Genomic DNA, 15,682 nt, shown 5'->3' on the forward strand with positions numbered 1-15,682 from the left:
AATCACAAGAAGCTCCAAAGACTATTGTTACTTCGCGGTGGGGGGGGGGGGGGAGGGAGGGGGGGGTGTCATTGGGAACATGGCACTTGCATTAAGAAGCTTTCAGTTCCCATGGGTTTCGCTCTTGATTAACTAGGGGTCCGCCAAGGATTCTCGCCTGTAGAAGGGGTCCGCCAGCTGAAGAGGTTGGGAAGCCCTGACTTATTACTTTCTTCAGGTTGTCAAAGATGTGAAAATCACACGTTGGAAGGTCCGGGCTGTACAGAGGACCAACAAAATCGCTGAACCGTAGACTTCGTCCGATTGGCAGTGTGGGGGCGGGCGTTTCCGTCCAAGACGAAGATTTGGTCCGACAGCATTAATACAACCCAAGGGCAAACGACAAAGCCAACAGTGGAAACTTCCCACATCTCCCCCACCAAGGAAATCGGAAGCTTCCAGAATTAAATTTTCACTCTGCAGCGGAGTGTGCGCTGATGTGAAACTTCCTGGCACACTAAAACTGGAACTGCTCTATCGACCGCGAAAGGCAAAAGAAAAAAAAAGATACGAATTCGAGCCTCGGTCCAGCACACAGTTTTAATCTGCCAGGAAGCTTCAAATCCAAAGCTGTTAACACAAGTTCTGGTAAGGTCAAAAAATGGCTCTGAGCACTATGGGACTCAACTGCTGAGGTCATTAGTCCCCTAGAACTTAGAACTAGTTAAACCTAACTAACCTAAGGACATCACAAACATCCATGCCCGAGGCAGGATTCGAACCTGCGACCGTAGCGGTCTTGCGGTTCCAGACTGCAGCGCCTTTAACCGCACGGCCACGTCGGCCGGCTCTGGTAAGGTCAGGATGACCTCCTTCTTCAATTGCTTGTCGAGTTCTTTGAGCATGGAACCACAATCAATGCGCAGCATTATGAAGACACTTTGATGGCCTTGTGTATCGTAGTTTCTACAAAGTATCTTCACAGTGTTGCGCATTGATTGTGGTTGCACTTCACAGAAACTAAGATCTCTAAAAAGGACAAAGAAGTTGGACAGAAAAAAAGAAGATAGGTGCGAGGAAGCCATTAAAAGAGCAAGAGGGCAGATAGGTGAAAAGAGCACATTGTAGGCTTCATAAGGGAGAGGACCCGCTGGAATTGGGTCGATTTGAAAGACATAAAGGGTTCAGTATTAGAGTCATAATTTGACCGAGCTTTGAAAGACTTGTTGTCAAATAAGGTTGAAAGCTGGTTGTTACATTGCAGCTTCCAGTATTTAATTTGATATGTTTACAATTCAATCATTTTGCCTACTAGTTACCAGACTTATTGTAAAGATGCTATTCTGTACCTAGTATTAATTACGGGTAAATTACTCATCTTTCGGGTAGTGTGTGAGGTATTCAGATAGTCTGTGAGATACGCAGGAAGTCTGCTTTGAGATCCGGTTGAGCTAACCAGTCAGGTAGCCTCCCGCCTCGCTGAGGATTTGTGGCCGGCACTCTTGTGTTGACGAAGTTCGTGTTTGCTGTCTAATGGCGCGAGTTGCTGGTTGCTGGACGTTGAGGTGGTGAGATGCAGCTTGTCTCCTTGTAGAAGTGTGCACGTATCTATTTTCTGATTCGCATAGTGAAGTTGTTGCAACTGTAATGTGTTGGACACGTGTGGATGTCGCTATTTGTGTATTGGTGGGGCGAGTATGTTTCAGGCTCGGTACAAAACCTGTTACATCTTTTGCGACTGTAATAAAAGACTTAAGACCATACGAGTTTCACTCTATTTTTAAGCATTCTCAGTGGTCAGGCATTTTTGTTTCTTATTTCATTCTTAACGTTCTTCTGCACATATGTGTTAGATTTTCGTACACGGCAGCCGGCCGGAGTGGCCGAGCGGTTCTAGGCGCTACAGTCTGGAACCGCGCGACCGCTACGGTCGCAGGTTCGAATCTTGCCTCGGGCATGGATGTGTTATAAAGGCACATTTGCATGCCGTGCGTGAGTTTCCTCGGAAACGCGAAATCTTAATTAAATAATTAATCTGTGAGAAATAAATAAAGCCTATGGCACAGAACTGCAGCGCTGTGTCGCTGATAAAACAAAAACACAATTACGATACTCTTATGTTTGATTAAGGAGAGAGAGGTCTTGGATAAGTGGTGCGGGAAGCACGTATATTTTATTGACTGGCACACCGCCATATTTAATGTTATATAAGATCACTGCGAGTTGCAATCTTACTAGGCACTCGAATCTGTAAAGAATTTATATTTATGAAAGTAAGTAGAATTATTTAACTGTAGGCTTATTCGTTGAATATATCTGATTTAACTAACTGTGTAAACTTTTTATGTTTAGTAGACAGTCACCTCTGTACGACGTATTGACATGGCTGGCAAATTATTCTAATATTGAGATTTAGATTTGAGTCCGCACCTACCGCAGCAGTCTTTGGAAACGATTTAAATACGAAGTCCGATTATTTGAGTCTTATTTCACGGTCAACTACGAATAACATTACATTTGCGAAAAAGCCATTGTCAAGCGTCTGATACCGAATAATTAAACGTCACGTAAATATTAATTACAACCAATCACTATCATACAATAATACATAATTAATATTTTATTTTATTTTATTTTATTTATTTTATATTGGCGACTGCGTGTCGGACTTGTTATTTTGTCATTTGTTACATTGTTCTCTTTGTTTCATATGAAAACCTGGACGTGAATGTATGAGAAATAACAAAGATCTGAAGATATTTTCCAATTCTAAAATTTTGCGGGAAGACGCAATGAAGCTTCCAGCAAAATAAGGTAAGACGCAGGATCTTTGCATTGGCAGGCTTGACCAGACGCATAATTCAGTGTATTAGCTCTTCAGTAGATGAATATAAACTGTAATAACGACACGATGTGTATAGGTCAACGCACCTGAAACAACAGAACATTTTTCGTTGAAGCATTTCATTGCAATGCTATGTAACTAAGAACATTCAACAATCTAAAGTTGTATTGTATTATAACAAATATTGTAATTTTAAAACTAAGTTACCTGTCATAGAATGTAGTCTTCATATGTAATCTTGGTGGAATATTTTCTTTGTGCAACGACTAAGAAATGCGCGCGCACACGAACAATATGAACTGCAATACTGTGCCGCGTGATCTAAATTTACGAAATAACGGCAGTGCCGTAGTTACACAGACGCTTCTGCGCATGCACGCACTCTGTTTTGCCAACATAAGAACTTTTTCGGCGCACGCGCGTCATTCAAATTTTGTATATAATATACAGTATAATGTAAGTCATGTAAATAGTTGTAGATAACTTAGATTTTCTTGTGCCTTTAGGTGAATTGCTCGCCTGCAGGTGTGTCCTTTCGCCTCGCAATTCAGGGGGCAATATAAAGGCACATTTGCATGCCGTGCGTGAGTTTCCTCGGAAACGCGAAATCTTAATTAAATAATTAATCTGTGAGAAATAAATAAAGCCTATGGCACAGAACTGCAGCGCTGTGTCGCTGATAAAACAAAAACACAATTACGATACTCTTTATGTTTGATTAAGGAGAGAGAGGTCTTGGATAAGTGGTGCGGGAAGCACGTATATTTTATTGACTGGCACACCGCCATATTTAATGTTATATAAGATCACTGCGAGTTGCAATCTTACTAGGCACTCGAATCTGTAAAGAATTTATATTTATGAAAGTAAGTAGAATTATTTAACTGTAGGCTTATTCGTTGAATATATCTGATTTAACTAACTGTGTAAACTTTTTATGTTTAGTAGACAGTCACCTCTGTACGACGTATTGACATGGCTGGCAAATTATTCTAATATTGAGATTTAGATTTGAGTCCGCAACTACCGCAGCAGTCTTTGGAAACGATTTAAATACGAAGTCCGATTATTTGAGTCTTATTTCACGGTCAACTACGAATAACATTACATTTACGAAAAAGCCATTGTCAAGCGTCTGATACCGAATAATTAAACGTCACGTAAATATTAATTACAACCAATCACTATCATACAATAATACATAATTAATATTTTATTTTATTTTATTTTATTTATTTTATAGTGTGTGATGTCCTTAGGTTAGTTAGGTTTAAGTAGTTCTAAGTTCTAGGGGACTGATGACCACAGCAGTTAAGTCCCATAGTGCTCAGAGCCATTTTGAAACGTAACGGCATTTTCACTGACATGAAGTACTTACTTTTTTATGCTGTGTAGGTCCACTACCATTTCGCCATTTCGTGTACCTTTTTTATGAAAACGAACACGAAACGGCGAAATGGCAGTGGACCTACACAACATAACAACGTAAGTACATTCGATGGCTCTGAGCACTATAGGACTTAACATCTATGGTCATCAGTCCCCTAGAACTTAGAAATACTTAAACCTAACTAACCTAAGGACATCACACAACACTCAGTCATCACGAGGCAGAGAAAATCCCTGACCCCGTCGGGAATCGAACCTGGGCGCGGGAAGCGAGAACGCTACCGCACGACCACGAGCTGCGGACAATACATTTGATGTCAGTGAAAGTGCTGTATACAAAAATCTAACACGTATGGTTAGAAGAACGTGAAGAATGAGGTAAAAAAGAAACTGACCACTGTAGATGCTTTAAAATAAGCGAAACGTGTATGGTCTTAATAAGACCTTCATTACAGTCGCAAAAGACGACATTATCCTACTTAACTTATATAACTGCGACTGCGGAAAAAGACATCGAAAAACAAAGAAGACGACATGCTTTGTAAATGCTTTCGACTTGTACGAATTAGACTTTGATTTTCTTACGTTTGGAACTCTGTGTGTCACTTCTTTTGTGGGCACTAATGAAACTATGCAATTGTTAATTCCTCTCTCTTCTAAAGTCGATTATATGAATTTATATTAAATTTTCTTTCCAGTCATTTTCCTAGTTAAACGTGTTAGGCAGACTTTCACAAAGCAATACGTTAACTTGATGCGGAAAATACAATTTGCCTTCCACAGTTGGTGGAATCTTATTTATTAGAATTTACATCATCAACAGTAGTAACCTCCACGAATATTGTACTTCACATTTCTTTGTATGAATTTCAGAAAAAGTGGTAGGTTTTGGTGCTGTCGTTGATGGTAGAGACTTAGTCCTTTTTCTATGGAAATCGTCTTATTCGGTGCCTTACATCTGCGTGTCATTATAACAGACTGGGTCCACATACCAATTTGCACTGCAAATGGCTGTAACCTACGTTCCTTAAACACTTTTATGCTTGATCAGATATTTTCTACGATTGTTGATGTTCACTTAAATTCGGTTTTCATTTTTGGTACGCCCACTGTCAATCCATTTTGTAAAATGAAGAAACCACACGCCAGTTGCTGAAGGAACAATTTTTTATTGTATACACGACCGGTTTCGGAACACTTGAAGTTCCATCATTTGGTCTAAACTGTAATAATGCAAATATTTTCTTACAGGTCAGTGGGAGCGGATACTCAAGTCTGAAATGTCAAACAAGGAACTATGCGGGTAAAATTTCTAAAATGAATTAAAATAAATTTAAAGAGAGAACAGGACGTTACTTACAAATTAAATCACTTGACCATCTGAGGTCATCCTCACCCCAATGTTGTCCTGGAACAAAAGATCCGAATCAAATAGAAAAATCCGAAAAAAACGACGTCACGGCTGTACACCAGAAGTCACCTGCATCTTTATACATGTCAATGCAATAAAGAGAGGAAGATAAATCACATATTGTGTGGAATTATTTACATAAATTCTATAAAAGGCATTCTTCCGTGCTGTGATTGGTGAACTATTTAAACTGGAAAAGCGGGAAGTGACAGCAGAACCGAGATTGATCCATCACAACAGGGAAGAGAACATGTACATTTAAATAAAAGTGTATGACGTACCATGCTCGCCTTGGCCTGCTTGTATAATGTCGTAATGAAATAAAAAATAAAATTTGTCGATTCAGCAACTGTTGTGCGTTTTCTTCATTTCACGAAATGGACTTACACAGTTGCGGCTGGCCCATAAGAACTCTTTGTCCTCAACAAATCGTTGTGGTGAAGATGTAAGCATTCATTTCATAAAATCGGATGTATTCGGATTTACTTCTATACGTAATCCATTTTTCGAGCCAGATAGGCACCTTTCGAAGTGGAGGGAGTAAATAACATTCCTGTTCAATTTCTAAAGCCTTTGGGGAAACTGGCACCCAAATGACGGTTTAGATTGGCGCGTCGAATATTAGAAACTGGAGTCATACCATCAGACTTTCGGGAAAATATCATCCACACAGTTCCAAAGACAGCAACAGCAGAATATGGGAACTATCTTCTTACTGAGAAGACGGTATACAGAAGAACAGAAAAGAAAAAAAAATCTGTAGGAACGGCAATCTGTTCGGACTTAGAAAAGGCATATGTATGTGTATCGCGCGAGGATTTCGGTGTTTGTTTTAGTTTGTTTGGAGGTACATACTTGCATTTACGGGAAGATTTCCTTAGCTGTCTGCTTTGGCCTGACGCAGCTGCAACATTTGTGATGTCGCTGAAAGCGATTTGCAGCACTACAGTCCAATTTATCAAAGAGTTCGTTTTTTTGTTTTTTTTTTCTCCTCTCATGCTGTGCAGCGGATGCATGAATATACGTGTGTTTGTGTGAGAAGGAAATAACCACTGTACTACGTACGTAACAGTAACAGAACAGCTCGAAGCACCCGTGTCTATTGGCGAACGTTGAACAAAAGATGACATTTCCACGAGGTGTTTCTTGCGTGTACAGCTGCAGCACAGACGCACTAATGGCGGTAAACATGCCGTGCGGTATCCGCTGAATACTCCATACTCCATGCAGCCGCTAGTAACCTCAATTGTGTTACTATATAAGTACCGCAGCCAGGAGGCAGCTCGAATGTTTAAACTCCACTAGACAGTCAGCTGCGATACAGCTTATAGAGCAAATGGGAATAACAACTTGTGCTGTTTTTCTTTTCACCTGCTTACTGGTAAGCTATACCTTGATTGACGATTTTGCCTTTACATCTACAACCGTACTTTGCCACTGGTATAGTGTGTAGAGGAACATACCTTTCCATTGTACTATTATTAACGCATCTTCCCGTTCCAGTTTTGGATAAACCGTGGTGTGAATGATTGTTTATATGTCTCTGCTTGAGCCGTTAGCCTAATTACGTTTCAGTGTGTCTACGAGATTCATACTTAGAGGACAGTAGTAAATGAAATTTGTAGTTTCCACACTGAAAGGCAGTTCTTGGAATATTCCAAGAAGATTTTCGCGAGGTGCACAACTCCTTTCTCCGAATGCGTCCCAATTAGAATTATTCGGCGTTTCTATTGGACTTTTCTGCGAGTCAAACAGGTCTGTAACCATTCGCGTCCCTCCTCAGTCGATAACGTTTGGCGAACGAGTCTGGTGCTTGGTGTTTTACTAAGTGTCTCTGTTTGCATTATAGACACTCAGTTCAAACTAACAGTTAAATAAACATTCCCGGGCAGTTACAGGTAATTAATACTGCCACTGCAAGTGTTATTCAGATCCGGCGGGGATGGACGAGATGCTTCAATACCGTAAGCAAAACGCGTCACTACCGGAAGATGTGCATACGATAGACAAATATCAACAGGGTGATGCTACGCAGGAGGATCAGCCCATCATTCAACCGAGTACTGGCGTGCTGCTGGAATCGACTGGTACTGGTGCTAACAAACTAAGGAGAAGTGAAGAGCCAGACATTCAAGTGAAAAGGATTCGTGTGCAATCTAACCCCAGCATTACGACGTACCTATTTTTCACATAATTCAGTAGCTTCAACTCCTGGGGCAGTTAAGTCACACAAAATTAGGGATCATAATGGTAGAGCGTTAGATAAAAGCGCACTAAACTTTATTCTTTCCAGCAAGTACAACAGATATAATAATAAAGATAATGGGTCGTTTATAATTATTGTGGAAAGTGCTGAAAAAATCAGGTAGTAAATTATACCCAGTAGTCGTGGGGAAAATAATATTTCATTTCGTGCAGCCAAGCAGCACATAACTGAAATTGCCAAAGCAGGGTGAAATCTTGTACAAATAGAAACAAATTTACAATCAACGGCGAACAAACTACTGGATAGCAAAATATGGGCTGAGAGAAATTAAACAGCATATATCCCAAACAGCATAACACAAAAATGATGGTTTATAGGGATGTTGACACCTCACTTAGCGAGGAGAAAATGTTACGCGAAATCCGGTACTCGGCCCCAGTGCTACATGTGAAAAGCTACACGAAAAAATATCAGAAAGGTGAAGTACACCCGATTCCTGTCCGTGTTTTAAGTTTCGGACCACAATACTTTCCACAACATGTTGCCATACTGGACACGCGTTGTCCAATACAACCATAGTTCCTGCCAGTTCTACAACGCTATCAGTGTTTACAGTAGAACCTTACAAGTGCTTAATGTTGCGGAACACAGCGTTACTATTCTAAGGTGTGTCCACTATTCTGGAAACCATGGTCCAATTGATAGAGATAGCACTGACGTTAAGAAATTTGCAGACATTAAGGACGTCGTGGCAGTGAATGACGTTCCACTGTAAGCAGCAATCAATCAGACCAAAAGCCGAGGCTACTCCAAGGCCGCTCAAAATCCCGAATTTAATACAAGAAATCAGAAATACAAGGAATCGCACCACTTCCGACAGCAGTGTCCGCATGTAGGATAGTGAATTTTCGAAGCACGCGGAATGGTAATGTCGTTTCCGCTCAGGGACCATGTGCATGTCGCCACATTTCAGTCACAAGGAAAGTATTTGCATTCGAACGAACATATCTGTATGACATTTTGTTTACACTCGTAGGACCCTTACGTACCTCTCAATGACCTGGCGAGTCTCGATGTTCTCCAAGACTCTGCAAACAGGCTGTAGATGTCACCGCAAATGTCATTGTAGAAGCCATACGCAATGCAGACATATTCACTATAAATGCAGGTAAGGACTTTCAATAAAATACTCAAAGCAATATGAATGACTACAAAACGCAAAATGAAGAAAAGCAAGTTGATCATATGAGACACCTACACAATCTATAATATTAGTGCTGAAAGCCATGTCAGTGACACTTTTGAAGTTGTCCAAAGATTCATCAATGTCGTAGCCAGAGTTCTGCCACAAGTAACGAAGCATTGGTCTATATATTTCCGCAGATAATTGATTTTACACGACAAAATGAATTTCATGATAAATAACCTGTCATGCAAATTTGGCTGGACGTTGCTGGAACGTAGTTTACGAAATATTATTCCCTTGAGATATATTTTATATTCTCTAAAGAAATACACGTCCAGAGGTCGTGCATATTTGGTAGTTTTAGGTGGAATTATTTTTAAAACTAATCTTTTCCGCCAGAAGCTTCCAGTAGTACTTTTTCAGCCTTATGTCCAGACTAAAAGTCACTTAGTGCTAGTGATTTTGTCGGCAAATGGGGAGTCAAGACTGACAGAAAAAGCGTGTTCGTATGTTCTTTCGTCATCTTCTCGCTCACACTTGCATCTACGAAGATATTTGGAAGGTACCGTTTTTCCATTTCCCATGACAGTCGGGGCCCAAACTTTCCATTTGGCCATTGGAAGCGTATACAGGGTGGTCCATTGATCGTGACCGGGCCAAATATCTCACGAAATAAGCGTCAAACGAAAAAATTAAAAAGAACGAAACTTGTTTAGCTTGAAGGAGGAAACCACATGGCGCTATGGTTGGCCCGCTAGATGGCGCTGCCATAAGTCAAACGGATATCAACTGCGTTTTTTTGAATAGAAACCCCCATTTCTTATTACATATTCGAATAGTACGTAAAGAAATTTGAATGTTTTAGTTGGACCACTTTTTTCGCTTTGTGATAGATGGCGCTGTAATAGTCACAAACATATGGCTCACAATTTTAGACGAACAGTTGGTAACAGGTAGGTTTTTTAAAATTAAAATACAGGACGTAGGTATGTTTGAATATTTTATTTCGGTTGTTCCAATGTGATACATGTACCTTCGTGAACTTATCAGTTCTGAGAACGCATCCTGTTACAGCGTGATTACCTGTAAATACCACATTAATGCAATAAAGGCTCAAAATGATGTCCGTCAACCTCTATACATTTGGCAATACGTGTAACGACATTCCTCTCAACAGCGAGTAGTTCGCCTTCCGTAATGTTGGTTCAAATGGCTCTGAGCACTATGGGACTCAACTGCTGAGGTCATTAGTCCCCTAGAACTTAGAACTAGTTAAACCTAACTAACCTAAGGACATCACAAACATCCATGCCCGAGGCAGGATTCGAAACTGCGACCGTAGCGGTCTCGCGGTTCCAGACTGCAGCGCCTTTAACCGCACGGCCACTTCGGCCGGCTCCGTAATGTTCGCACATGCATTGACAATGCGCTGACGCATGTTGTCAGGCGTTGTCGATGGATCACGATAGCAAATCTCCTTCAACTTTCCCCACAGAAAGAAATCCGGGGACGTCAGGTATGGTGCTTCGACAACCAATCCACCTGTCATGAAATATGCTATTCAATACCGCTTCAACCGCACGCGAGCTATGTGCCGGATATCCATCATGTTGGAAGTACATCGCCATTCTGTCATGCAGTGAAACATCTTGTAGTAACATCGATAGGAAATCAGCATACATTGCACCATTTAGATTGCCATCGATAAAATGGGGCCAATTATCCTTCCTCTCACAATGCCGCACCATACATTAACCCGCCAAGGTCGCTGATGTTCCACTTGTCGCAGCCATCGTGGATTTTCCGTTGCCCAATATTGCATATTATGCCGGTTTACGTTACCGCTGTTGGTGAATGAAGCTTCGTCGCTAAATAGAACGCGTGCAAAAAATCTTTCATCGTCCCGTAATTTCTCTTGTGCCCAGTGGCAGAACTGTACACGACGTTCAAAGTCGTCACCGTGCAATTCCTGGTGCGTAGAAATATGGTACGGGTACAATCGATGTTGATGTAGCATTCTTAACACCGACGTTTTCGAGATTCCCGATTCTCGCGCAATTTGTCTGCTACTGATGTGCGGATTAGCCGCGACAGCAGCTAAAACACCTACTTGGGCATCATAATTTGTTGCAGGTCGTGGTTGACGTTTCACATGTGGCTGAACACTTTCTGTTTCCTTATATAACGGAACTATCCGGCGAACGGTTCGGACACTTGGATGATGTCGTCCAGATACCGAGCAGCATACATAGCACACGCCCGTTGGCCATTTGGATCACAATAGCCATACATCAACACGATATCGATCCGGCCGGGGTAGCCGAGCGGTTCTAGGTGCTACAGTCTGGAACCGCCTAACCGCCACGGTCGCAGGTTCGAATCCTGCCTCGGGCATGGGTGTGTGTGTTGTCCTTAGGCTAGTTAGGTTTAAGTAGTTCTAAGTTCTAGGGGACTGATGACCTCAGAAGTTAAGTCCCATAGTGCTCAGAGCCATTTGAACCATTTTGAACACGACATCGACCATTTCCGCAATTGGTAAACGGTCCATTTTAACACGGGTAATTTATCACGAATCAAATACCGTCCGCACTGACGGAATGTTACGTGATACCACGTACTTATACGTTTGTGACTATTATAGCGCCATCTGTCACAAAGCGCAAAAAGTGCTCAAACTAAAACATTCATATTTCTTTACGTACTACACGAATATGTAATAAAAAAGGGGGTTCCTATTTTAAAAAACGCAGTTGATATCCGTTTGACCTATGGCAGCGCCATCTAGCGGGCCAACCATAGCGCCATCTGGTTCCCCCCTTCAAGCTAGACGAGTTTCGTTTTTTGTAGTTTTTTCATTTGATGCTTCTTTCGTGAGATATTTGGCCCGGTCACTATCAGTGGACCACCCTATACCGAGATTTCTGCCAATCGTCTGTTCATTGATAGTAGTTACATCGATCGTGTAGCTGTGTGTTGCGCTGTTAACTGATGCAACGTCGAGACGGTGTTTCCCTTCCATTTCATGGATAACTGTCTTTCGGAAGCAAGCTCGTAGTCGATGCCGGCACAGTGGCTCAGCGTGCTCGGTCAGAGGGCTGCGTGCTCTCTGTAATAAAAAAATAAACTGAGTCAAGGAAACAACGATCATCTTGAACGGATGTCTTGTGATTTCCACCCAGACCAAACGCAACGAACTATATCGAACAAAATGAAAGAAAAAAAAGTGGTCAGCGTAACAGAATGTCAATCCTAAGGGACCGGGATCGATTTCCGGCTGGATCGGAGATTTTTCTCCTCTCATAGACTGGGTGTTGTGTTGTCCTAATCATCATCATTTCATCCCCATCGACGCCAAGTCGCCGAAGTGGCGTCAAATCGAAGGACTTGCACCCAGCGAACGGTCTACCCGACGGGAGGCTCTAGTCACACGACATTTATCATTTAGTACCAATATTGAATGGAATAACCGCATTCTCGCGCTTCATCGTACTTCGCCATCACAAGCTGCTCGATGATATTGAACTGCAGCGTACAATTTCATTTGAAACTGTATTGCCTTCTCTTTTTCTTGCCTTTAACTTTCAGTTCAGGGTAGCTTTTCAGGAGTTTGTCATATGTGTTGAAACGTCTGACGTGATAATCATCATACAGGGTGTTACAAAAAGGTACGGCCAAACTTTCAGGAAACATTCCTCACACACAAAGTAAGAAAATACATTATGTGGGCATGCGTCTCGAAACGCTTACTTTTCATGTTAGAGCTCATTTTATTACTTCTCTTCAAATCACATTAATCATGGAATGGAAACGCACAGCAACAGAATGTACCAGCGTGACTTCAAACACTTTGTTACAGGAAATGTTCAAAATGTCCTCCGTTAGCGAGGATACATGCATCCACCCTCCGTCGCATGGAATCCCTGATGCGCTGATGCAGCCCTGGAGAATGGAGTACTGTATCACAGCCGTCCACAATACGAGCACGAAGAGTCTCTACATTTGGTACCGGGGTTGCGTAGACAAGAGCTTTCAAATGCCCCCATAAATGAAAGTCAAGAGGGTTGAGGTCAGGAGAGCGTGGAGGCCATGGAATTGGTCCGCCTCTACCAATCTATCGGTCACCGAATCTGTTGTTGTGAAGCGTACGAACACTTCGACTGAAATGTGCAGGAGCTCCATCGTGCATGAACCACATGTTGTGTCGTACTTGTAAAGGCACATGTTCTAGCAGCGCAGGTAGAGTATCCCGTATGAAATCATGATAACGTGCTCCATTGAGCGTAGGTGGAAGAACATGGGGCCCAATCAAGACATCACCATCAACGCCTGGCCAAACGTTCACAGAAAATCTGTGTTGATGACGTGATTGCTCAATTGCGTGCGGATTCTCGTCAGCCCACACATGTTGGTTGTGAAAATTTACAATTTGATCACGTTGGAGTGAAGCCTCATCCGTAAAGAGAACATTTGCACTGAAATGAGGATTGACACATTGTTGGATGAACCATTCGCAGAAGTGTACCCGTGGAGGCCAGTCAGCTGCTGACAGTGCCTGCACACGCTGTACATGATACGGAAACAACTGGTTCTCCCGTAGCACTCTCGATACAGTGACGTGGTCAACGTTAACTTGTACAGCAGCAACTTCTCTGACGCTGACATTAGGGTTATCGTCAACTGCACGAAGAATTGCCTCGTCCATTGCAGGTGTCCTCGTCGTTCTACAGTAGATCTTCCCCAGTCGCGAGTCATAGGCTGGAATGTTCCGTGCTCCCTAAGACGCCGATCAATTGCTTCGAACGTCTTCCTGTCGGGACACCTTCGTTCTGGAAATCTGTCTCGATACAAACGTACCGCGCCACGGCTATTGCCCCATGCTAATCCACACATCAAAGGGGCATCTGCCAACTCCGCATTTGTAAACATTGCACTGACTGCAAAACCACGTTCGTGATGAACACTAACCTATTGATGCTACGTACTGATGTGCTTGATGCTAGTACTGTAGAGCAATGAGTCGCATGTCAACACAAGCACCGAAGTCAACACTACCTTCCTTCAATTGGGCCAACTGGTGGTGAATCGAGGAAGTACAGTACATACTGACGAAACTAAAATGAGCTCTAACATGGAAATTAAGGGTTTCCGGACACATGTCCACATAACATCTTTTCTTTATTTGTGTGTGAGGAACGTTTCCTGAAAGTTGGGCCGTACCTTTTTGTAGCACCCTATATATGTTCTCTAGTCTGTTGTCATTAAACACCGTGGTGACTTTTTCGATTTTAAATTTCTTATCAGGAGAAGGTTAGCATTCATATTTACTGCTTCCATCACCTCTTCTCGAACTTGCCGTACCTCTACCGCTTGTGGTGAGGTGTCCGTCATTGTCATTTCTTGCATCATAATTATGTGTTAGTGTTACAAAATTATCCGCTTGTAACCGATGATAATATTTTTACACTATAATACAGAGCGGTCCAGAAAAATGTAGACACTCTTTAACAGTTAATTGCTTTGAAACATAATGACATAGCGTTGCAGTTTTGCGCAGTAGCATAGGCCATAGTTTTCTGGACAGATCTTAGTGCGCGTTTTCCAGCAGACGAGAGTGCAGCAATGAATTAAGCAAAATCGTCGTTTGAGCAACGCGAGGCCGCTATGAACGAGGACGACCCGGATCGAAGGATAGAGCACAGCGAGCGGTTTGAAGCCGTGAATCGAGGTGACGGGCGGTTTGCACAGGTCGTTATGTGGTCTGACGACGCGCAATCCAAACTGAACGGTGCTGCAAACCGCCACAAATGCGTGTCCTGGGCTGCCGAAAATCCTCGCTTTCACATGGGCAACCATGTTAATCTACTGCGTATTAATGTGTGATGTGGTCCGTCATCGCGCGGTTTGATTGGCCCATTCTTCTTTGAAGGTACCGTAATTGGTAAGGTGTATCATCATTTGCTGAAAACGTCGGTTTTATCTGCGAACCGAGAGGTGTTTGGAAATGAAAGATTTTACCTACAACAAGATGGCGCTCCGACTCACTACCACAGAGATGTCAGAGCCTACATGGATGAAAATCCACCTGGACGATGGACAAGACGAAGAGGAGGTCACTTTGAACACATACAATAACGTCCCCCCCCCCCCCCCCTCCCCCGAGCAAGAACTGTATCTGTATGTCATTTAGTTTCATTGATATTGACTATCAAAGAGTATTTGCATTTTTCTGGCCTCCTCTATAGATATCAGAAAACATATCTTCACGAAGAAGTGTTGATCGTAACTTCACGTCAGCCAGTCGCAATACATTAGGAGGGTTGATTACCAATCTGACGCTTCAGTACACAAATAGCTTGACAAAATGTACTTCACATACACACTGCACCGTCTCTGCTGGTCGCAAGTGGTATAGCAACAGACAAAGATCGAATTCGGCATCCCATATTGAGCGGCCTCTAATGGGCGACCGCAAAGGGTTTTCAGATAAAAGAAAATCACTACTCCAATCCCTCACGGGATTACAGTGTGATTGTGTTTGTTAGAGTCCAAGTATTTGCTAGCTCTTTATACGAAGCTCACCAAGACCTGTGACTGCGTCCTGTTTCCACGATTAGCTCAACAGTTAAGGAGAAGAGCTCAGAATTTCGATTGATCTTTCTGATGAGT

At 42.3% G+C, this 15,682-nt stretch overlaps 1 protein-coding gene across 3 annotated transcripts in view; it reads left to right on the top strand.

The window, feature by feature from the left end:
• Nucleotides 1-6,894: 6,894 nt before the first annotated feature.
• Nucleotides 6,895-15,682, top strand: part of LOC124595237 — a 179,759-nt gene continuing 170,971 nt past the window's right edge. For all 3 annotated transcript variants that reach the window (XM_047133894.1, XM_047133896.1, XM_047133895.1), the window contains exon 1: nucleotides 6,895-7,005. In XM_047133894.1, the coding sequence (XP_046989850.1) occupies nucleotides 6,961-7,005 (45 nt within the window). In that variant the 5' untranslated portion in view covers nucleotides 6,895-6,960. The remainder of the gene's footprint in view (nucleotides 7,006-15,682) is intronic.

Source organism: Schistocerca americana, chromosome 2 (genome assembly GCF_021461395.2).
Source record: "Schistocerca americana isolate TAMUIC-IGC-003095 chromosome 2, iqSchAmer2.1, whole genome shotgun sequence".
NCBI classification, from domain to species: Eukaryota; Metazoa; Arthropoda; class Insecta; order Orthoptera; family Acrididae; genus Schistocerca; species Schistocerca americana.